Source organism: Mobula birostris, chromosome 9 (assembly GCF_030028105.1).
Source record: "Mobula birostris isolate sMobBir1 chromosome 9, sMobBir1.hap1, whole genome shotgun sequence".
In the NCBI taxonomy this organism is placed as follows: Eukaryota; Metazoa; Chordata; class Chondrichthyes; order Myliobatiformes; family Myliobatidae; genus Mobula; species Mobula birostris.
The window spans coordinates 76,780,718-76,804,002 of record NC_092378.1 but is presented as its reverse complement, the minus strand read 5'-3'; the positions used below and the strand labels follow the sequence as shown (position 1 = coordinate 76,804,002).

The following is a 23,285-nucleotide window of genomic DNA, read 5'->3' as shown; positions in this document are numbered from 1 at the left end:
CTTACAAAAGGTTCAGAGAGCTAGGTAATGTTAGAGACCTAGAAGATTATAAGGCAAACAGGAAGGAGCATAAAATGGAAATTAGGAGAGCCAGAAGGGGCCATGAGAAGGCCTTGGCAGGGAGGATTAAGGAAAACCCCAAGGCACTCTACAAGTATGTGAAGAGCAAGAGGATAAAACGTGAAAGAATAGGACCTATCAAGTGTGACAGTGGGAAAGTGTGTATGGAACTGGAGGAAATAGCAGAGGTACTTAATGAATACTTAACTTCAGTATTCACTACGGAAAAGGATCTTGGTGATTGTAGTGATGACTTGCAGCAGACTGAAAAGCTTGAGCATGTGGATATTAAGAAAGAGGATGTGCTGGAGTGTTTGGAAAGCATGAAGTTGGATAAGTCACCGGGACCGGATGAGATGTACCCCAGGCTACTGTGAGAGGTGAGGAAGGAGATTGCTGAGCCACTGTCAATGATCTTTGAATTATCAATGGGACGGGAGAGGTTCCGGAGGATTGGAAGGTTCCAGATGCTGTTCCTTTATTCAAGAAAGGGAGTAGAGATAGCCCAGGAAATTATACACCAGTGAGTCTTACTTCAGTGGTTGGTAAGCTGATGGAGAAGATCCTGAGAGACAGGATTTATGAACATTTGGAGAGGTATAATATGATTAGGAATAGTCAGCATGGCTTTGTCAAGGGCAGGTCGTGCCTTACGAGCCTGATTGAATTTATTGAGGATGTGACTAAACACATAGATGAAGAAAGAGCAGGAGGTGTAGTCTATATGGATTTTAGCAAGGCATTTGATAAGGTACCCCATGCAAGGCTTATTGAGAAAGTAAGGAGGCATTGCTTTGTCGATCCAGAACTGGCTTGCCCACAGAAGGCAAGGAGCGGTTGTAGATGGGTCATATTCTGCATGGAGGGCGGTCACCAGTGGAGTGCCTCAGGAATCTGTTCTGGGACCCTTACTCTTTGTGATTTTTATAAATGACCCAGATGAGGAAGTGGAGGGATGGGCTAGTAAGTTTGCTGACGACGCAAATGTTGGAGGACGTGTGAATAGTGTGGAGGGCTGTCAGAGGTTACAGTGGGACATGGATAGGATGCAAAACTGGGCTGAGAAGTGGCAGATGGAGTTCAACCCAGGTAAGTGTGAAGTGGTTCATTTTGGTAGGTCAAATACAATGGCAGAATATAGTATTAATGGTAAGACTCTTGGCTGTATGGAGGATCAGAGGGATCTTGGGGTCCGAGTCCATGGGACGCTCAAAGCAGCTGTGCAGGTTGACTCTGTGGTTAAGAAGGCATATGGTGTATTGGCCTTCATCAATTGTGGAATTGAATTTAGGAGCCAAGAGGTAATGCTGCAGCTATATCGGACTCTGGTCAGACCCCAATCAGACCCCACTTGGAGTACTGTGCTCAGTTCTGGTCGCCTCACTACAGGAAGGATGTGGAAGCCATAGAAAGGGCGCAGAGGAGATTTACAAGGATGTTGCCTGGATTGGGAAGCATGACTTGTGAAAACAGGTTGAGTGAACTCGGCCTTTTCTCCTTGGAGCGACGGAGGATGAGAGGTGACCTGATAGAGGTGTATAAGATGAAGAGAGGTATTGATTGTGTGGATAGTCAGAGGCTTTTTCCAAGGGCTGAAATGGTTGCCACAAGAGGACACAGGTTTAAGGTGCTGGGGAGTAAATACAGAGGAGATGTCAGGGGTAAATTTTTTACTCAGCGTGGTGAGTGCATGGAATAGGCTGCCAGCAAAAGTGGTGGAGGCGGATACGATAGGGTCTTTTAAGAGACTTTTAGATAAGTACATGGAGCTTAGAAAAATAGAGGGCTATGTGTAAGCCTAGTAATTTCTAAGGTAGGGACATGTTCGGCACAGCTTTGAGGGCCAAAGGGCCTGTATTGTGCTGTAGGTTTTCTATGTTTCTAAAATCTGCAGACGCTGGAAATCTGAGCAACACACACAAAATGCTGGAGGAACTCAGCAGGCCAGGCAGCATCTATGGAAAAAAGTACAATAGACGTTTCAGGTCAAAATCATTTGGCATGACTAGAGAAAAAAAGTTGAGGAATAGATTTGAACGGTGGGGCGGAGGGGAGATAGAAATGCCAGGCAATAGGTGAAACTTGGAGGGGGAGGGATGAAGCAGAGAGGTAGGAAGTTAATTGGTGAAAGAAAAGAAAGGGGGGGAGCACCAGAGGGAGGGATAATATGACAGAAGAACAAGGGGATGGGAAATGGTGAAGTGGGGGGGGGGGGAGAGATGTTACTGTAAGTTTGAGAAATCAAGGTTCATGTCATCGGGTTGGAGGTTACCCAAACGGAATATACAGTGTTGCTCCTCCAACTTAAGTGTGGCCTTATTCTGACAGTGGAGGAGGCCATGGATGGACATATCAGAATGGGAAGAGGAAGTGGAATTAAAATGGGTGGCCACTGGGAGATCCCACTTGTTCTGGCAGACAGAGCATAGATCCTCGGCAAAGCGGTCTCACAATCTGCATTGAGTCTCACCGATATACAAGAGGCCACACTGGGAGCACCGAACACAGTATATAACCACAACAGACTCACAGATGAAGTGTCGCCTCACCTGGAAGGACTATTTGGGGCCGTGAATAGTAGTGAAGGAAAAGCTGTAGGGGCAATTGTAGCACTTCTTCCACTTGCAAGGATGTATCAGTGGGGAGGAAAGAATGGACAACGAGTCACAAAGGGATCAATCCCTGCAGAAAGCAGAAAGTGGGGTGAGGGAAAGATGGGTTTGGCGGTGGGATCCAGTTGGAGGTGGTGGATGTTTCAGAGAGTTATGTGCTGGACGCGGAGGCTGCAGGGGTGGAAGGTGAGGACTACAGGAACCCTATCCCTGGTAGTGTGGTGGGTGGATGGGGTGAGAGCAGATGTGTGTGAAATGGAAGAGATGCAGTTGAGGACAGTGTTGATGGTGAAGGAAGAGAAGCCTCCTTCTATGAAAAAGGAGGACACCTTCGTTCTAGAATGTAAAGCCTCATCCTGAGAGCAGATACGGCAGAGACTGTGGAATCGAGAAAAAGGGATGGCATTTTTACAAGTAGCAGGGTGGGACAAGGTATAGTCCAGGTAGCTATGAGAGTCCATTGGTTTATAATAGACATCGATGGATAAGCTGTCTCCGGATATAGAGACAGTGAGATCGAGAAAAGGAAGTGTCGGAAATGGACCAGGTGAATTTGAGGGCACGGTGGAAGTTGAAGGATAACTGGTTGAAATTGATGAGTTCAGTACGGGTGCAGGAAGCAACACCAATACAGTTGTCAATGTAACGTAGGAAATGTACGGGATGGTCACCAGTGTAGCTTGGAACACAGACTGTTCCACGTAGCTGACAAACAGGCAGGCATAGCTGCGTCCCATGCGAGTGCCCATGGCTACCCCTTTTGTTTGAAGGGAGTGGGAGGACCCAAACGAGAAATTATTTAGAGTGTGGACAAGGAGGTGAACTGGTTGGGTCCGGGGTCCAGAAAGAAATGGAGAGCATTGAGGCCTTTCTGGTGGGGGATAGATGTGTATAGGGACTGGACATCCATAGTAAAAATAAGATGATGGAGGCCAGGGAACCTGAAATCCTTGAAAAGATCAAGAGTGTGTGAGATGTCACAGATGTAGGTGGGAGGGGACTGAACCTGGGGTGTTAAAAAAGTTGTGGTATGCAGATATGAGTTCAGTAGGGCAGGAACAAGCTGAAACAATAGGTCTACCTGGACAAGCGGTTTTGTGGATTTGGGGTAGGAGGTAGAAACAGGAGGTGCAGGATGCGAAAACTATGAGGTTGGTGGCAGTGGATGGGAGATCCCCAGAGTCAATAAGGCTGATGGTGGTGTGGGAGACAATGGCCTGGTGTTTCTTACTGGGGTGCTGTTCAAGGGGTAAAAATAGAAACCTAGAAAATAGGTGGAGTAGGCCATTCGGCCCTTCGAGCCTGCACCGACATTCAGTACGATCATGGCTGTTCATCCAACTCAGAACCCTGTACGTGCCTTCTCTCCATACCCCCCGATACCTTTAGCCACAAGGGCCATATCTAACTCCCTCTTAAATATAGCCAATGAATTGGCCTCAACTGTTTCCTGTGGCAGAGAATTCCACAGATTCACCACTCTCTGTGTGAAGAAGTTTTTCCTCATCTCGGTCCTAAAAGGCTTCCCCTTTATCCTCAAACTGTGACCCCTCGTTCTGGACTTCCCCCAACATCAGGAACAATCTTCCTGCATCAAGCCTGTCCAATCCCTTTAGAATTTTATATGTTTCAATAAGGTCCCCCGTCAATCTTCTAAATTCCAGAGAGTATAAGCCTAGTCGATCCAGTCTTTCATCATATGAAAGTCCTGCCATCCCAGGAATCAACCTGGTGAACCTTGAAGTAAGTAAGTAAGTAAAAGAAGGTGTCTGAGAGTTGGCCCTGGGCCTTAGCAAGGTAAAGGTCAGTTCGCCAGACTACTACAGCACCTCCCTTATCTGCAGGTTTAATGGTGAGGTCAGGATTAGTACCGAGGGGGTGGAGAGCTGAGCATTTGGAAGATTGGAAAAGGAGTGTTGAAGTCCAGATGGTTTATGTCCCGTCGGCAGTTGGCAATGAAAAGGTCCAGAGCAGGCAGAAGACATGGGTGGGGTGTCCACGAAGAGGAGGTTGAAGAAGGGAGAAGGGGGTCATCGGCGTGGTCTGGGGAGTCCTCGCCAATTTTCCAGGAAGAGGATTAAAAACAGATGGAAGACCATGATCACCCAGGTCATATGTCACGGCACATAATGAACATACATTCAGTGGCCATTTTATTAGGTACCTCCCATATGTAATAAACTGGCCACTGAATGTATGTTCATGGTCTTCTGTTACTACTGTAGACCATCCACTTCAAGGTTCAATGCGTTGTGCATTCAGAGATGCTCTTCTGCACCCCACTGTTTTAATGTGTGGTTATGAGTTACTGTCGCCTTCAGCTTGAACCAGTCTGGCTATTCTTCTCTGACCTCTCTCATTAAAAAGGCGTTTTTGCCCACAAAACCGGCACTCAGTGAATCTTCTCTCATTAAAAAGGCGTTTTTACCCACAAAGCCGGCACTCAGTGAATCTTTTTTTTCCCCATCTTATTTCTTGCACCATTCTCTGTAAACTCTAGGGACTATTGTGCGTGAAAATCCCAGGAGATCAGCAGTTTCTGAGATACTCGAAACAGCCTGTGTAGCACCAACAAAGTCACCTAGATTAGATTTCTTCCCCATTCTGGTGTTTCGTCTCAACAACAACTAAACCCCTTTTTCCCCATGTCTTCATGCTTTTATGCATTGAGTTGCTGCCACATCATTGGCCGATTAGATATTTGCATTAATGAGCATTTATACAAGTGTACCTAATAAAGTGACCATTGAGTAAAAATGGATTTCTTGCCTATTCACCTCTTAATTATGACACACCTATTAAAGTACTTTGAAATAGCAGATAACACCCACTTCTCCCTGGCTGCTGCATTGTATGTATCAAAGATAAAAAAAAACAAATATGGTCAAAAATAATAAGAATCAATATACAGAGTCATCAATGGTTAAAATGTTCCAATGTGAAGTCCCAAGTGTGACCACAGCTTTGAAACACTCTTCATACCTGAATGACCTTGTTGCAATAATTTTGGGTATTCACAAGGATGTTTTCATCTCTCAAGAACCTACTAATAATTATAGAACAGTATAGCACAGGATCAGGCCAATAGACCCACAATATGCTGAACCAGCTAAAAAAGGAAATCAAAAACACACAAACTCTAATCCCTCCAACCTACAACACATCCATACCCCTCAATCTTCCTTACATCTACGTGCCTATCCAAACATCTCTTAAAAGCTTCTAATGTATTTGCCTCTACCACAATATCAGACAGTGCATTCCAGGCATCCACAACTCTAAACTTACCCCTCTCATCCTCCTTGAACCTACCCCCTCTCACCTTCAATACATGCCCTCTGGTATTAGACATTTCAACTCTTGGAAACAGAAACTCCCTGTCCATTCTATCTATGCCTCTCATATACTTGTAAACCTCTAGCAGACCTTCCCTCAGCCTCCAGTGTTCCAGAGAAAACAAGCTGAGTTTTTCCAGCCTCTCATTATAGCACATACCTTTTAACCAGGAAGCATCATGTGCCCTCTCCAAAGCCTATTTTGGGGCGACCAGAATTGTACTCAATACTCCAGATGTGGCCTAACCTGAGTTTTATAAAGTTGCAACTTAACCTCTTGATTTTTGAACTCAATGCCTCAACTAATAAAAACAAGCATAAAATAATTATTTTATTCACCTTGTCCTGAAAAAGCATAAAGCAATTCCAGAAAATGCCAGTGGTAGAAGCATGCACTTTTGCACTCAACAGACAGTACTGTTACAGAGACAAGCCCCCATACAGTTATGGCATGCTGCCTAGCAATTATTCACAACTGCTGACTGTAGGATGCAGCATTAAGCAGTTAGCTAATTATTACAATTAGCAATTTGCTGGCACAAATTAATAAAAAATGATTCAGGTACTAATAAGGGGTAGCTGGGAAATGTATTTGTGTTCACTGCTATAACGTAGTTGCTTATACAATATATCAAATGTTTCCTCAGTGAATAATTCCTCATTAATTCTGTTATGTGTACTTACAAGAGAAAATACACATGGCCTATATCTGCTCCCATTTCTGTCAAAATGTTGATGGCTCAAGAGCCTCAAAAATGTCTTTCTTCTACCTGGAGTGCCATTGTGGATAGTACCTGTCCACATCTCATCTCTATTCTGCACTCTATCACTCCTTCTCATACTCAATTGAGCAAAGAGAGACTTTTCCTGGTCCCCACTTGCCTTTGACTCAATACGACATCCTCTTCAATTTCCAGTTCTAAAAATAATGCTGCATCACCATGCTCCCCACCCAATTCCTTTCAGCATTTTTAAGGGACAGTTCGCTTTGCAACCTCCAGGTCTCATCTCTATCCCCACCAATCACTCTTTATGTTTTGCACTTTCCCATGCAACTGCAAGAGATGTGACACCCATCCTTTTACCTCTTCTCTTCCCATCATCCAGATAACCAGTCAGTCTTCCCAGATGAGCAGCAGTTCACTTGTACTTCTTCCAATCTAGTGTACTGACTACATTCAATATTCAAAAATGGTCTCTCCTACACTGGAGAAATCATAAGCAGAATGGGTGATTACTTTGTGTAGCATCTGAGTTCAGTCCATTGGAATGACACTGAGTGTCACATTACCTACCACTTTAATACTGCAACTTCCTGAACTGTTACCATGAGACCCAATGCAGCATTAAAATATACTTTATCCTACTTCCACATACACTGCCACCTTCCACACTTAATATCGAATTTGGCATCTTCAGGTAATTCAATTTCTCTCTATCAGAATTGGCCATTTTGGCTGTAAGTTACATGTTTGCGACAATGGCTCAGTTTTCCCTCTCCATTAGTATAGCCTGATCTGCTAACATGTTGCACAGTCCCACTATTTGGAACATAATAAAAAACAATGTAATCACCCTCTTCTAATCACATCCAATAATGTACTTGGACTGACTTCACCTTATCACCAAATTTCCCTTTGGTCTATCCAGCCTTTACTCTGCAATTAAAAACTCTCTCTTTCTCCTTTGCACTTCTGATGAAGGAATCTACTGTAAAACATTACCCCTATCTTTTTCCAGAGATGATGCTTGACCAAAGTGGTTCTAATATTTTGTTTATATTTCAGATATTCTAAAGCAACTTGGGGTCCACGGACCCCTTGCTTAATGGTATTGGTTCATGGCATAAAAAAGGTTAGGAACCCAGGTCTAAAAGAACATTTAGCCCATCTAGCCTGAATGTTCATCTATTTATGATATTATTTTGATAATTTCTTTTTAAGGTTCTTAGATAGAGACTGGCACAAAACAAACAATTTTCTTAATCAGGATTTATTTTTAATTGCGATATGACATTTCAGAAATTTATTGGCATCATTGAAATAAAATGCTGTTTCCTTGATTAGAACTTAGAAATTATGTAATTATAACAAGGTCTGCTCCTCCCTATCTACAATGTTGTTAAATTTAAAAAAAAAGATTAAAGTATAAAACTTCAGAACTCTGCTCAGTTACACAAAATTGCAGATTAATAACTAATTTTGAATACAGAAGTCCTCTGGACTAGCAAGAAACAACATTTTTGCCTTTCCAATCTTAAGCTCCTACCTTCTGAATCACCTGTGGCCTTGCTTTAACTGATTAAAGGGAATTTCTGTGAGGATAGATTTCAAAATTAAATGTTCCATTTCACCATGTTTTTGAAGCTGTAAAGATAATATTTTAACTGAAATAAAAACTGTAATAGTTGACAGTATAAATACCTTAAAAGTAAAATAATAAAAATGTTACACCTACAAGGAGCAGTGAATTATTAGCTAAACTTCTATTGCATCATATTGCTGAGCCATGCAATGAAATTGCTTACAGGAGGTCAGATAATAATATGTTTCAGAATGAAGAGGGCCTTTGGCTAATCACAGTAAGTATGACGGTCTGATGATATCGAAGGAAAACTGTTTTGCCAATGGAATAATGTAAATTTTGCAACTAAAGATCACTTGAAAATGTACTCAAAACAGATCACCATGTATTTTTTACTGTAAAACCTATATAAAGCTTCACATATAAAGAAAACTCCAAATTGCATTGGCTCACAATATGCTAAAAGACATTATGTAATCAGAATAGTGGAAAAGAATTACTGAGGAATTGGAGGGCGTTTGGATTTGGGGAAATAAGGGATTGGAAGCTTGGCAATCACTTGGTGACAAAGAGCTTGTAGGATCATTCTGAGATGTGGCAACGAGAGTGCAGTAACAAGTGGACATGTAGTTACTGGGATAGGAACATCATGGGTCTGAACTGTGACATGTTGATAAATGTGGCTGACTGCAAAATTTGAACTGAAGTTCAGCAGAACAGGTCTCAGAAATAGTAGCTAGGTTACAGAAAACTTGGGAAATGGGTTCAGGCACTTTGGAAGTACCGGCATCCCACCTTGCAAAAATCATTTCAGGGAGGTAGCATCATCAATTTGCGGGAGACTTCTGGGAGAGGTGGGATGCCTGCAATAGAGTAGCTCCTTAGCAGCTAGCCAGCTAGTTTAAATAACGTTAGCTATGCTAATGAACAAATGACACCCATTAAACTCACCTCACCATGTCTTTTACAGTCTTAACCCACCATGGGCAATAGAAAAGCTACTGTTGCAAACAGTGCAGTGAGCAACACTGTCATTGTTTTTGACCCCTATTAGGCAGGGGTACACTTTATTGTAGTCTGGGGTGACATACGTTTTATATTTTTTTTTGGAACACTCTGCCACTCTGACTTTTTTTGGAACTCTCTCGCTCTTGCTCTCGCTCTCTACCGCGCGCACTCTCTTGCTCGTGGTCACTCTCACTCGCGTTTGCTTTCTCGCTCTTGCTCTCGCTCTCTCTCTCACTCTCTTTCACGCACTCTCTCGCTCTCTCTCTCTCGTGCTTGCTTTCTTGCTCTCACTCTCTCTCGCATGCTTCCTCGCTCTCACTCTCTTTTGCGCGCTCTCTCGCTCGTGGTCGCTCTCACTCTCACTCGCTGTCTCGCGCTTGCTTTCTTGCTCTTGCTCTCTCTCTCATGGTAGCTCTCTCATGCTTGCTTTCTTGCTCTTGCTCTCTCTCGTGCTTGCTTTCTCGCTCTCGTGCTCTCTCTTTTGCGGTTGCTCTCGCGCTTGCTTTCTTGCTCTTGTGCTCGCTCTCTCACTCTCTCTCGCGCGTTCTCTCACGCTTGCTCTCAAAAAAATCAATTCTCGGGACATTGTATATAATTTGTGGGCATCAGGGAGCCACTATTAATTTGCGGGAGACTCCCGGAACTTGCGGGAAACTCCCGGAACTTCCGGGAGAGGTGGGATGTCTGGAAGTAACAAACACAAAGGCCCTAGAATGAGGGGTTGTAACAAAAGAAAGTGGAAGAAAGAACAGAGAAAGAAAATCACTGCAATGGGAAGGATAACATACAAAATGCTGGAGGAATTCAGCAGGTCAAGCAGCATATAAGGAGAGGAACAAACAGTCGACATTTCAGGACTGAGACACTTCATTTGTGCTCAACAGGCCTTCATCAGGTCTTGGCATGAAACTTTGATTGTTTATTCCTCTCCGTAGATGCTGCCTGACCTGCTGAGTTCCGCCAGCATTTTGTGTGTATTACCCTGGATTTCTAGCATCCGCAAAATCTCGTGTTTATGATTGGAAGGTGTAGCGTGATGCGGGCAAATGAATGTGGCACTGTGCAGAATGCACAGTTAATCTAGACTTGTAAAAAGTTCAGGCCTGGGTGAGACAATACATAACTCAAAGACGGAGAGTACTCTCGATCGTCATAGACAGAAAAAGGTATCGGTCACGAGAAAGACATGGGGACAAAAGGGATTTCTTTTATTGTTCCAAAAGCTTATAAAAGAAAGGAAAGCCTTTTCAGTAGCAGGAATGATTATGTTTAGATGTTCAAGTCAAAAGAAACAATAGAAAAAGCTTGAATATGGGATTGCGGCATATTGTCAATGGAAGATATGAGAAAAGAACACCAAAATGTGGTGGCATCCCAGATCCCAGATGGGGAGATGAGGCTGAGTACAGGGTTATGGTAGGAAACTTTGTCACATGGTGTGAGCAGAATTATCTGCAGCTTAATGTGAAAAAGACTAAGGAGCTGGTGGTAGACCTGAGGAGAGCTAAGGTACCAGTGACCCCTGTTTCCGTCCAGGGGGTCAGTGTGGACATGGTGGAGGATTACAAATACTTGGGGATACGAATTGACAATAAACTGGACTGGTCAAAGAACACTGAGGCTGTCTACAAGAAGGGTCAGAGCCATCTCTATTTCCTGAGGAGGCTGAGGTCCTTTAACATCTGCCAGACGATGCTGAGGATGTTCTACGAGTCTGTGGTGGCCAGTGCTATCATGTTTGCTGTTGTGTGCTGGGGCAGCAGGCTGAGGGTCGCAGACACCAACAGAATCAACAAACTCATTCGTAAGGCCAGTGATGTTGTGGGGATGGAACTGGACTCTCTCACGGTGGTGTCTGAAAAGAGGATGCTGTATAAGTTGCATGCCATCTTGGTCAATGTCTCCCATCCACTACATAATGTACTGGGTGGGCACAGGAGTACGTTCAGCCAGAGACTCATTCCACCGAGATGCAACACAGGGTGTCATAGGAAGTCATTCCTGCCTGTGGCCATCAAACTTTACAACTTCTCCCTTGGAGTGCCAGACACCCTGAGCCAACAGGCTGGTTTGGACTTATTTCATAATTTACTGGCATAATTTACATACTACTATTTAACTATTTATGGTTCTATTACTATTTATTATTTATGGTGCAACTGTAATGAAAACCAATTTCCCCCGGGATCGATAAAGTATGACTATGACTATGACCATGAGATCCAAACCTGGGATTTCTTATCCCCACTCAGCATTACTATTTTTGCTGAGAATTAGAACATGAACAGAAAGGGAATTTCTGTTCACACTAATCTTTCTGTTGAAATATTTCAAAGCTATATAAAGTACACATACACTCAGTTGTCACTTTGTTAGGTACACCTGCAAACCTGCTCATTAATGCAAATATTTAATCAGCCAATCAGGTGGCAGCAACTCAATGCATAAAAGCATGCAGACATGGTCAAGAGGTTTAGTTGTTGTTCAGACTAAACATCAGAATGGGGAAGAAATGTGATCTAACTGACTTTGACTGTGGAATGATTGTTGGTGCCAGACAGCGTGGTTTAAGTATCTCAGAAACTGCTCATCTGCTTGATCACAACAGTCTCTAGATTTTTTTTGTACAGAGAATTGTGTGAAAAACAAAAAAACATCCAGTAGGTGGCAGTTCTGTGGGTGAAAACACCTTGTTAATGAGAGAGGTCAGAGGAGAATAGCCAGACTGGTTAAAACTGAAGGGAAGGCAACTGTAACACAAATAAGCATACATTACAACAGTACTGTGCTGAAGAGTATCTCTGAATGCACATGTTGAACCTTGAAGTGGATGGCATACAACAGAAGATCACAAACACAGAGTAATATATTCAGTGGCCACTTTATTCAGTACCTTTTGTACCCAATAAAGTGGCCACTGAGTATATTTAGGCTGATTTGTAGGTGACCCATTGCAAATTTAAATTCATGTTTTTCGGATGGTAGGTTCAATGCCAGCCCAGAGCATGACTCTTCCTTCAGCCATCTCATTCAAAGCGGATTAACTTGCTCTTCTGATGTTACTTAACAGGGCCTGTTTTGGTCTAACTTTATCATTTACAATAGGTACCAAAGAATATGCTGAAAGGAGAATACGGCCGCATTCACTGGGTTGAAAATAAGAACCTAAAAATATTAAAGAACTGGATAATGCATCTGGAAAAGGACAAATTCCTGTCGATTAAAACTTTCTACCATCACAGCACATTTCTCCTTTCAACACTTGGAAAAAAATACCAATGCAATAATTACTACCTTAGTTATTTCATTTCAAGTTATGACAGTTCAAGTCATAACAAGTTCATGTCCCAAATTTAATTCCTCATTATGATCTTTTTCAGCTTTTCTTCAGATTGTTTCTGGTAGTGAGATGGAATGCAGATGACTACATTCATTTATTTACACTCCATACTTGCTGACTTTACCAATTATTTCCAAAAGTGTGATGCAGTGATTGAAATACAGTAGATTCTGCTTAATTGGAACACATTAGGACCAGTACATTTTGGCCCAATTATGCAGCTGCCCCAATTAGCCAAAATTACATGAAAATAGCTAAAGGTATAAAAAGACAAACCACCATTTAACTGAGTAACAAATTATGTAGTTAAATGAAATATAGAACAAATCAGAATACCACCTATTGCTACCACAGTACTAAAAAAAACTGTGCACTAGTTTCTAATAGTTATTGATGGAAGAATTTATCCAGTGTACGCTGCCGTGTATGGGGTGTCCAGGGAGGGGTGGCGCCTCTGGTAAAGGGGCATGCCCTGCCCATTCTGGAGCAGCTCACTCACCTTTGGTCCCCACCAGACACTCAGCTCTCACCTGTGGCTCCAGGGAGATGATTGCATCTGATAGCGGCCACATCCCGGTAAATGGCATCAACAGGCAGGCTAAACTAGGTGAGTGTAGCCAGCAGGCCTCATACCCCAGTGAAATAGGGACATACCTGTCTTAGCAAGTGAAGTCAGCTCCAGTGGTCTAGGTTGTTGTGATCAACAGCAAGATCCAACGGTCAAGAAGATGGTTCTGCAACACTTTGTGGAGAGCGAAGGACATGATAAGGCACAGAAGTCATGGTCATCCACTGCAACTAAGGAAGATCTCAGTGTGTGACGACTACCCGTACTGCTGGACCCAGACTTCTGAGGTCAAGAGAGTGAACCTATCCCATATAACATTTTTTCCACTTTTAAAAACTCTCCTTCACAGGTTGCACAGTCATCGTTGTATATGACAGACAACCAACAGACTGCCCTGTTCTTTTGATTGACTGTAAATGCACAAAATTAGCGCATACACCTAGGGTAGATAATGTATGCCTTCATACAATGCTTTTGACAATAACATCCTCCAAATCTTCACTTTCATTGTAATATTCAAGATGATTGTCAATGTTTTCAAATCCTTCGTAGTTCCTAACTTGCTGGAGTAGTGAAATTGCTTCATTTTCACTCCCGGCCATTTCTGGCATCTCCATGCCTGAATGCTTGCAACTGCAGTAAACAAAATAGTTCTAAATTGTCTTGCTCCTTATTTCTTGCCAACTATCAGTGACAAAAATCACTGCTTTTTGCACACAAACACATGAAACTATCGCTATTTAAGGACAGTGTTGTGCCTAATGGCCACACAAGTGCATGTGACTGACACTAGTTAGAAACTGTTCACGACATTCTCCTGTCCCAAGTAAGCAGCGTAGTGAACCAAATAATCGGAGGAAATCTGGCTATTTTCTCAATTACTTTTTGTTCTTCAAGAGTTGTCCCAAATAAGCAACTATCCTGATTAAACAATAGACCAATTAACCAGAATCCACTGTATACCAAAAGGAAACCATCTTTACAAAAAATAATATACTAACTAGAGCATTAAGGATTTAAAATAGAATGTGTTTTATTTTGTGCTATATTGGAAAGACCAGAACCATCCCTAACTGCCCTTGAGATGGCAGTGGCGAGCCATCTTCTTGAACTATCACACTCCTGGTGAAAGTATCACACAATCAAACTCAAAGTCTGTCCCGAGCCTTGTGGCCCATCAAGCCGGTGCTTATGCAGATTTCTGTGGCGTGAAGTGACTGAGAGTACGAGACTCCCCCCAGGATAGGACACCAGACTATTGTGAGGTTAACCCCCAGCATTTGCCGGTATCCATTTTCAGCTGGGTGGACTGGAGCAGTGTGTGGTTAAGTGCCTTGCTCAAAGACAGAACACGCTGCCTTGGCTGAGACTCGAACCCACGACCTTCAGATCGTGAGCCCAACGCCCTAACCACTTGGCCATGCGCCAAGCGCCACACACACACACACACACACACACACACACAATGGGATACGGGAAATAAAATTTAGAACCAGTGATGGACTATTGATAAAATTTGAAGTTATAGCATGCAGGACTTGATTGGGATCTTCGAGGCAGTGCTGTGTCTGTGGGCCTGTTGTTCTCATCATTCTTGCTGATAGAATTTGGAGGTTTGTGCAGTGATGCCATCGTGGCCTACACAAGTAACTGTGGCGCACTATGGTGGGAGAGGTGACAGAAGGATTTAGGCTACTGCAAATGTCACCAATTAAGTTAGCCATTTTGCCCTGGTGTCAATCTTATGTCAGAGGGATAGCATTTGTTAACAATTGTGGAAAGGCTTTGAAATACCTAAATTCTGACCTATTCTTGACACTAATCCAGTAGAATTTCTGGTCAATAATTGACCACAAGATATTTAGAGTTGGGACTGAGCTCTTTGCAATTGCCTGGATTTCTGCATTAATTACTCATAAAATATGGTCTGACGTTCATCCAAGTCACAATAATAGACAAAGACAATCTGCCTAACCTAACAACACACAAATGATTGTACTTCTCATGTCTTCATTTAACATATTGTTTAATCATGGCTGATCCATTTTTCCCCTCCTCGACCCCACTCCCCGTAATCTTTGATGCCATGTCCAATCAAGAACATATCAAGCTCTGCCTTAAACATACACAATGACCTGGCCTCCACAGCTGCCTGTGGTAATAAATTCCACAAATTCAGATTCAGAATCAGGTATATTACTGGCATGTGTTGTGAAATTTGTTAACTTAGCAGCAGCAGTTCAATGCAATACATAATATAGAAGAAAAAAATAAATAAATCTTATTCAGTATACTTTATACAGTGTACATATATTGAATGGAATAAAAATCGTGCAAAAAACAGAAATACTGTATATTAAAAAAAGTGAGGTTGTGTCCAAGGGTTCAATGTCCGTTTAGGAATCGGATGGCAGAGGCTTAGCAGGGATGAATACAGGACAGAAAGAATTATATTTGAATGCACACAGTGTGTAAAATAAGGTAGGTGATCTTGCAGCGTTGTTTGAGATTGGCAGGTATGACGGTGTGGACATTGCTGACTCACGACTGTGTGGAGGTTGCATTATGGCAAGACTTAATATGCAGGCAATGATATACTGCAATTGAGTGGAGACAACCCAGGCAAGAAACGACTTTGAAGAGAATAGCCTCCCTTTGCATACCAAGAGTCTGGAGATAAGATAACCTATCCAAGGCACACACACCAACAAAGGAACTATTGCTTTACTAACTACAAAATATACTTGGGTTGTTAGTTTACAGGTTTTATTAACCTTTAACACTTATGTTTTGAATGGCGATTGATCTTTCATGAAAGGAATTCAAACATACAGTTCACCAAATGGCCAATATCCATAAGGTACAGGAGCAAAATTAGGCCATTGGGCCCCATGGAGTCCACTCCACCATTTCATCATGGCTGATCCATTTTCCCTCTCAGCCTCAATTTCCATAATTGACAAGTTAATTTTGTATAAAAATAGTATTTTTCTGTCCTGACTTCAGAACAGTGTGGCTACAGGGGCATGCTGTCCTCCTTGTACACAAGTAAAAATCCCCTCGAATTCAAGTGCAACCAGTCCTCTTTGTACAGGTCACACCTATCCCAGAAGAGGTCCCAATGATCCAGAAATCTGAATTCCTGCCCCCGTTACAATCCTTCAGCTACATATTTATTCACCAAATCATTTTATTCCTATACTCACTGTTGCATGGCATAGGCAGCAATCCCGTGATTACTGCCCTTGAGGTCCTGCTTCTCAGCTTCCTTCCCAACTCCCTGTATTTTGCTTTCAGCACCTCCTCCCTTTTTCTGCCTACATTTTTGGTACCAATATGTACCATGACTTCTGGCTGCTCATCCTCCCATTTCAGGACATAGTGGATGCGTTAAGAAACATCATGAACCCGAATACTTGGGAGGCAAACTACCATCCGTGTTTCTTTTTCACGCCCACAGAACTACCTATCTGTCCCCTAACTATAGAATCTCCTATTACTGGTGCCAACCTCTTCCGTTCCCTACCATTCTGAGCCACAGGGCCAGACTCATTCTGGACTAATGAGTGAGACCAAAGCTAGACCATCAGGATTTCAGTACAAATGGATCTGTGCTTAGCAGAATTTTACTGCATTGTTTTGGCACCCTCACTTTGGTGATCTTGAGACTCTAGAAAAGATGCTGAGGGGAACTGCAAGATTAATTCTCAATGTAAAGCAGTCACCAATGTAAATTCCTTTCGTTAGCTTGCTTATTTGACGGCAATATGATCAATATATAGAAAACAAAGACGATACTGGATTGCTATAATAAGAAATAATTATTTTATCAGAGCAGTTTAGGAATCATGTCCATGAAACATTTAAGGGAAGAACCATGTTAGAGGTTCCTTTTTCCAGCAAAAATATTGCTGGTTCAAGTGATTGACACCATCTGTAAAATTTCTTCAAGGGAATGGGATCCATTTCTGTCCCAAATGATGATTACCTTATAATTATTGTTTAATTTAAAATATATTTGTCTTTCCTGTAGTTTTTCACATCATGGAAAGATTATATGGCTTCAAGTGGATTGATAGCACATGTACAATGGTAATGCACTCAAGATGCATTCTTGTGTATGGAGTGCTGTTCTCTGGTTTGTTGACCACGTGCTTACCCAGAGCCACAGAACTTGTCTTCACCAACATCTTGTGTGACATGACTTCCAACTCTCATTTTCAGGCCTCTCCGTTTTCCCCAGCAAAGATCCCAGATACCGAGTTCCAGCGATTGCTTCTCCCTCCAGATTCTATGCACCACAACTTACCGCAAAGTGAAGATGTCTGCTACCTCCTTCTCTACCACTGCTCTACTCCTTGCTCTTCACCAACTGCCACAGACCTCTCTTGGGACTTCTCAACCCAAAACACTGTCTGTCTATTCCCCTGCATTTGCTGCCTGACCTGCTCAGTTCCTCTTGCACTTTTTGTGTTGCTTGGGTTTCAATACAACATCTGCTGAAGTGTTATCCCCTAGCAAGAGTATCTGGAATTCCTAAAACATGAATCTGGGTTTTCTTTACAGGGAATGAAGTTGAATCATAGCAATCTTTTCCACGTCATCTACACTAACGAGTTGAAGAAGACAGCTGCCCCACATGATGATAACTTTGAGCATTCCCCAATTGCTTCTCACCAGTGCTCACTGATCACAACTTCTTCACTAATAAAACTGTTGTGCAGATCACAAGAACCGTCCTCAGCTAATCACAGACGTTGCTGTTGTTGATTTCATGACTCCTTATTCCTGAGGTGGTAAGGATGCACCCAGCTCTTTCCATGATAGGTTAGTTTAAAGATATATGGTGACGTGCTAGATCTTCCACACATGCATTACTTACTCTCCATCCACTCCAGCAAATTGCTTCATGACAGACTTAATTTCGTAACAATTACTGGTGGTCTACACTTAGAAGTTTTATACACTGTTGTTCTCTTTATACACGCATTTATATTTTGGGGGGTGGATTAAATCTGCTTTTCATATCTATTACATTGTTTAAATATGTGTTACTGGTCAAATTTTACTTTTTTTGTTATACATCGAATAATGAATTATTGTTGTTTTACATGACCAGATTGGCTGAATGATATTTGTTGAGCTAATGTTGACCATGTGTAAATAGAACAAAATACCTTATTGAATTCTCATTGATCTAGCAATGAAGTGATATGCTCTCACTGAGGCACAATGGCCAAAGCACTGGGTCTGAGGGTCCACTACGGAAGTCAAAGGCCCAGTGTCTGCGAATCCAATGGAGGCTTAAGGCCCAGAGTTGGGGGCGGTTCAAGGACTATCTATGTGTGCACTTGGATGGATGGGTGGGTAGGTAAGTGGGAGGGAGGTAAGGGGCTTATTTTGCTGTTGTTGTTTTGTCGTTGTTCTGTAGTGTGTGTTCTGCGAACGAGGTTGGCATGCCATGCTGGCGACGGAATGTGTATCAACACTTGTGGGCTCCCCCAGCACGTTCTTAACTTGTGTTGATTATTGACTTAAATGGTGCATTTCTTTGTATGTTTCTATATACATGTGACAAATAAATCAATCTGAATCATGAGCCAAGTGAATGTGATCAAGATAGTCACATTTGGCAAGTAGCTGACACCGATTCGACAGCCAGTATACTGTTAAGCGATTAAGTTTTAACATTTTCTTGTTGCTTTCCTCCAGCCAAGTGCACCATAACCAATCAGCACTCTTCAGGATAGCACTAAGGTACAGTTACAGCACTAAGCATCACAAATTTATGAAGCACGCAATATAAACTAAATATATTTTCCTAATGGTTACTATTTGAAGATGATATCACTGAATAAGGAATATTCATTAATTACTAAATTGCACTCATTATTTTCTTCTTCACAATTTGTACAAACTGATCCACATTGATTTTAAAGAAATTATTTTACACACTCAATATACATAGACTAATAACGTAACTAAACAGCTCTGAAATTTGGAAGGACTCCTTTAGTGGGAGAAAAATATGAACAGGTACTACTCACAGTTGCATGTGATATAGTCAGGTAGCCATTCTTGACCGTACATTTTCTTCGCTGCCAAACTTTTCGAAGGCTAAAATGGAAATAAAATACAAACAGTTACTTCATATGGTATTAATCATATTAATAACATAATCCTATGTCATATTAAACACACAAAAACAAATGCATCTTCATGAGGCATCTATTATGGATTTATGAAAAAGTAGTGGGATAAGACTAGAAAATCAATTTAGCGGCTGAAAAAAAGAAACATTAATGTGTCAGTTATCAATCATATAATAAAATGAATTATTTCTATGGAAAATTAGTCCATCATGCTTCTTTTTAATTACACAGAACCATTAGGTATCATCTAACGTGCCAACACCATCTAATTAAAAAGAACCAAAGTGCTACATGATTGTAGATAACTATCTTCCTTTCCAATTTCATTTCAGGAAACAAGGATAAACTTTATTCACCATATACATTTATATGTATTAGGAATTTGTTATGGTGAGATGACATGGCACGCGACAAAAAATAATCACATTCAACAATTATGCAGAATAAAGAATTACATAAAAGTAAAGTTAGAAATATAGATATGGAATAAAATGTGCAGAAATACTTAAGTACCAGCATGTAAATGTACAGAGCATTATTCAAAAGCGGCTTAAAGTGTTTACAGTGTAGTTCAGTGAATGAGGTAATTATGGAGGAGATGTTTGGGAGCTAAATAGACTGGTTAACTGCCTGCGGGAAGAAACTTTAAGATGGCCTAAAGTTTCTGTTATAATAGCCATGGACTCCATCATTAATTAATAAATCATGCCACTTCCCCAAAAAACATTTTTGAACATTTAATAAACTTCAGAAAAATTCCAATAGTTTCAGCAACATGGTTCTCAACTTTGACTTTTCCCAACATACATCTTCATTCAACTACATGGCCACTCACAAGAAATGACCTTGGGATTTCATTAAGGTCACAGTGACTAACTGCATCATTTTCTCAGATTTTTTTCCATTATTCCACTCGCCCGTTAACACAGTTCAGATTTTTAAAATCATGGAAATCAACTCTTTTATAGTTAAACAGGTGAATAGATCTGTACAGCATTTAACTTTTTTTTAAAAATTCCAACATTAAAGCTGAAAATTTGTTGCAAAACATGAATGATGTGTTGCAAAAAAGTCTAAAGTCCACTATTGTTTTCTAGAATAATATAACAGGCATGCAAGAACAGTTAAAAAAAAAACACTAAAAATGTAACATATACAGCCTTTTCTAAGTTTTATTTTCCACCAGAAAGTCAATTTGCATCAGTTTTAAACCCAATGATAGATCTGTGGATTTCATCATTTTTGTAACACACTATTCACATTTTCTGTAGTAGATGTTTAACTTTTAAACCTAATGGTGTTAGATGACACATACACTCTGGGGCTGCACCTGTAACTTGCTTGCTAATGATCACATCTAATCAGACAATCATATGGGAGCAACTCAATGAATAAAAACATGCATACATGGTCAAGCGGCTCAGTTGTTTACAGCAAACATCAGAATAGGGAAGAAATATGATCTAAGTGACTGACCGTGGAATGATTGTTGGTGCCACAAGGGCCATTTTGAATATCTCAGAAACTGCAGATCTCCTGGGATTTTCACACACAACAGTTCACAGAGAATGGTGCAAAAAACAAAATGGAAAAAAAATACCGAGCTGCAGTTCTGTGGCCAAAAAAACATTGTTAATAAGAGAGATCAGAGAAGGATGGTCAGACTAGTTCAAACTGATAGGAAGGCAGCAGCAATTTAAATAACTACTTGTCACAACAGTGATGTCCATAGTAACTCTGAATGCACAGCAAATCAAACCTTGAAGAGAATAGGCTACATCAGCAGAAGACCACACCAGATTCCACTCCTCTACCTAACAATGTGGCCACTGAGTGTAAATCTATGCAACTGTCCAACTGCAAAGCAAATACAGTCATCTTCATTTTGAAAGTAATCAGCAAGTGTTAATAAAAATGTAGGTGTTACTTACCCATCACTTTTCTTCAAGAGGTACCCTTTCTTCTCACTTCCATACTCCTTGTTACCTTGAAGCTGGTGCATACTGTAGCCTGACTGTCTGCTTTGAGAATCCTAAGAGGAACCAGTTTTGTGAACTACTATGGCACACACAATAGCAGGCTAATTCATGAGTACAAAACTAATACTTCAGGATAAAGTAATGGCATGCAGAAGAACAAGATGATGCAAAAATACAGCAACAAAACTAAAGTTTGATGGATTATTCGGTCAAGCAGCTAACTTGCAGGTTGGTCATAATTTATCAGCTATTTGCACTTTTTAGTTTACCTTTAACAGTTAAATTTCATTGTTGTTACTATTCCTTTTTGAATAGTTTAAAGATGGCAGTGTGAGTGACTAAAATGAACATACGATATTTAAAATCGTGAAATACAAATGTATATCAATGTGGACAAATCCATACTGAGAAACTATTATTATTCCAATCTAACATACAAATCAGGCATAGCACAGAACTAGAAACAAAATGGCAAATTCTCCAATTGTAAGAATAGTTTGAGTTCTCTTTTGTAATTTTAACTTTAATTGTGCAGAAACACATTGTAGAATTTGTAACCATTAATTTGTATTGCATAGCTTTATATTTTAAAAACTAGCATTGATATCTTAGTTTGCCAGACACAGAATTTGTAGTAAATTTATTTGGAAAGTTATTTTGCTCAACTGCATCTCCCAGAATTAAATGAAGACTAAACCTTTTTTGTTCCCAAGATTTACTTAATTTGTTTCCAAATATTTGTGTAATTTTAATACAGGTCTGAACTTCCCTTGTCATCCACATTAATATTCATATTGCTTTAATATATGGCTAGCAAAACTAATGCAATGACTTGAAACTGGAGAACAACAATGTTACAAGCATGAAATGATACAGGTAAGGTAACCTACATGCAAATTTTAATTAAAACTCGAACTTACTCTCCTAGACTTTGTTCAGGAAAGGCAAAAACATTTATAGGAGGGAAAAGTGGTAAGTACATATGACAAAAGACATTCCTAAGATTCTGCATGATTAAAACCTGTATTTTTAAAATGTTAAAGTTACAAAATTAATGGCTGATCAGAGGCACATCAACAAATTGACTGATTAACAATGCAGCAAAAAAATTATACTGCCTTCAATTCTGTGTACTCTGGCAGCATTTAATGAATCTCTGAATAGTTGAAATATAATTAGCCCCAATGATTAGACAGTAACTCAATTATAATGAGAGTATCATGCCATTTAAGATAGAGATACGAATTTTCAAAAATAAATACCTAGCAAAGCCATTTCCAACATTCATGATAACTAATCAATGCAAGGTGAATAAGGAATGCTGGACCTTACAGAATTCTAAATAAAAATTAGAAAAATGTTGAAATATGCAGTAAGCAATTTTAATTCTTGAACTGTAATTCAAATAAGTTTTATGATAAGCTCTGTAACCTCAGAAGACATGTAGCATTTAAGAAAGAGCTGCATAAACACCAGCAAAAATAAAATGGGTGGATGTACATTCGACTAGGAGAGAAAGCTTGCGGAGCATACAGAGCAGTGTCATCATTTTGGGACACCTTTGATGGTGTCAACAATGTTGCAAAGAATATTCAGCACAGAAAAGTGCTACTTAGCCTAACATTTAATGCTTGGTTATGCTATCAAGGCCTCAACGGTGGAGCTAACGTAAGATGCTGACGTATCACCATGGTGGAGGAAGTTTGCAGCAGTGTAGGGTTCCCAGTCATTTTGCATTCTATGCCATGGACCCTGACCCTAGCCTATCAAGGACCGTGTGATGGCAGCCTGTGCATCAACCTCCTCACATTAAATACAGTCACAGGCAGGCATTCTCCATTAAGGAAATCCATCCTAACTTTCCAGAATATATGTGTATCCTGAATTGGCCTCTACAGCCACCTGTAGACCCACCAATAAACACCCT

General features: G+C 40.9%; 1 protein-coding gene across 3 annotated transcripts in view; it reads right to left on the bottom strand.

The window, feature by feature from the left end:
* LOC140202842 (arf-GAP with SH3 domain, ANK repeat and PH domain-containing protein 1-like) overlaps positions 1–23,285 on the bottom strand; it is a 531,099-nt gene that overhangs the window by 177,537 nt on the left and 330,277 nt on the right. For all 3 annotated transcript variants that reach the window (XM_072268282.1, XM_072268281.1, XM_072268284.1), the window contains 2 exons: positions 21,311–21,411; positions 19,275–19,344 (listed from right to left, as the gene is read on the bottom strand). In XM_072268282.1, coding sequence (XP_072124383.1) covers positions 19,275–19,344; positions 21,311–21,411 — 171 coding nt within the window. The remainder of the gene's footprint in view (positions 1–19,274; positions 19,345–21,310; positions 21,412–23,285) is intronic.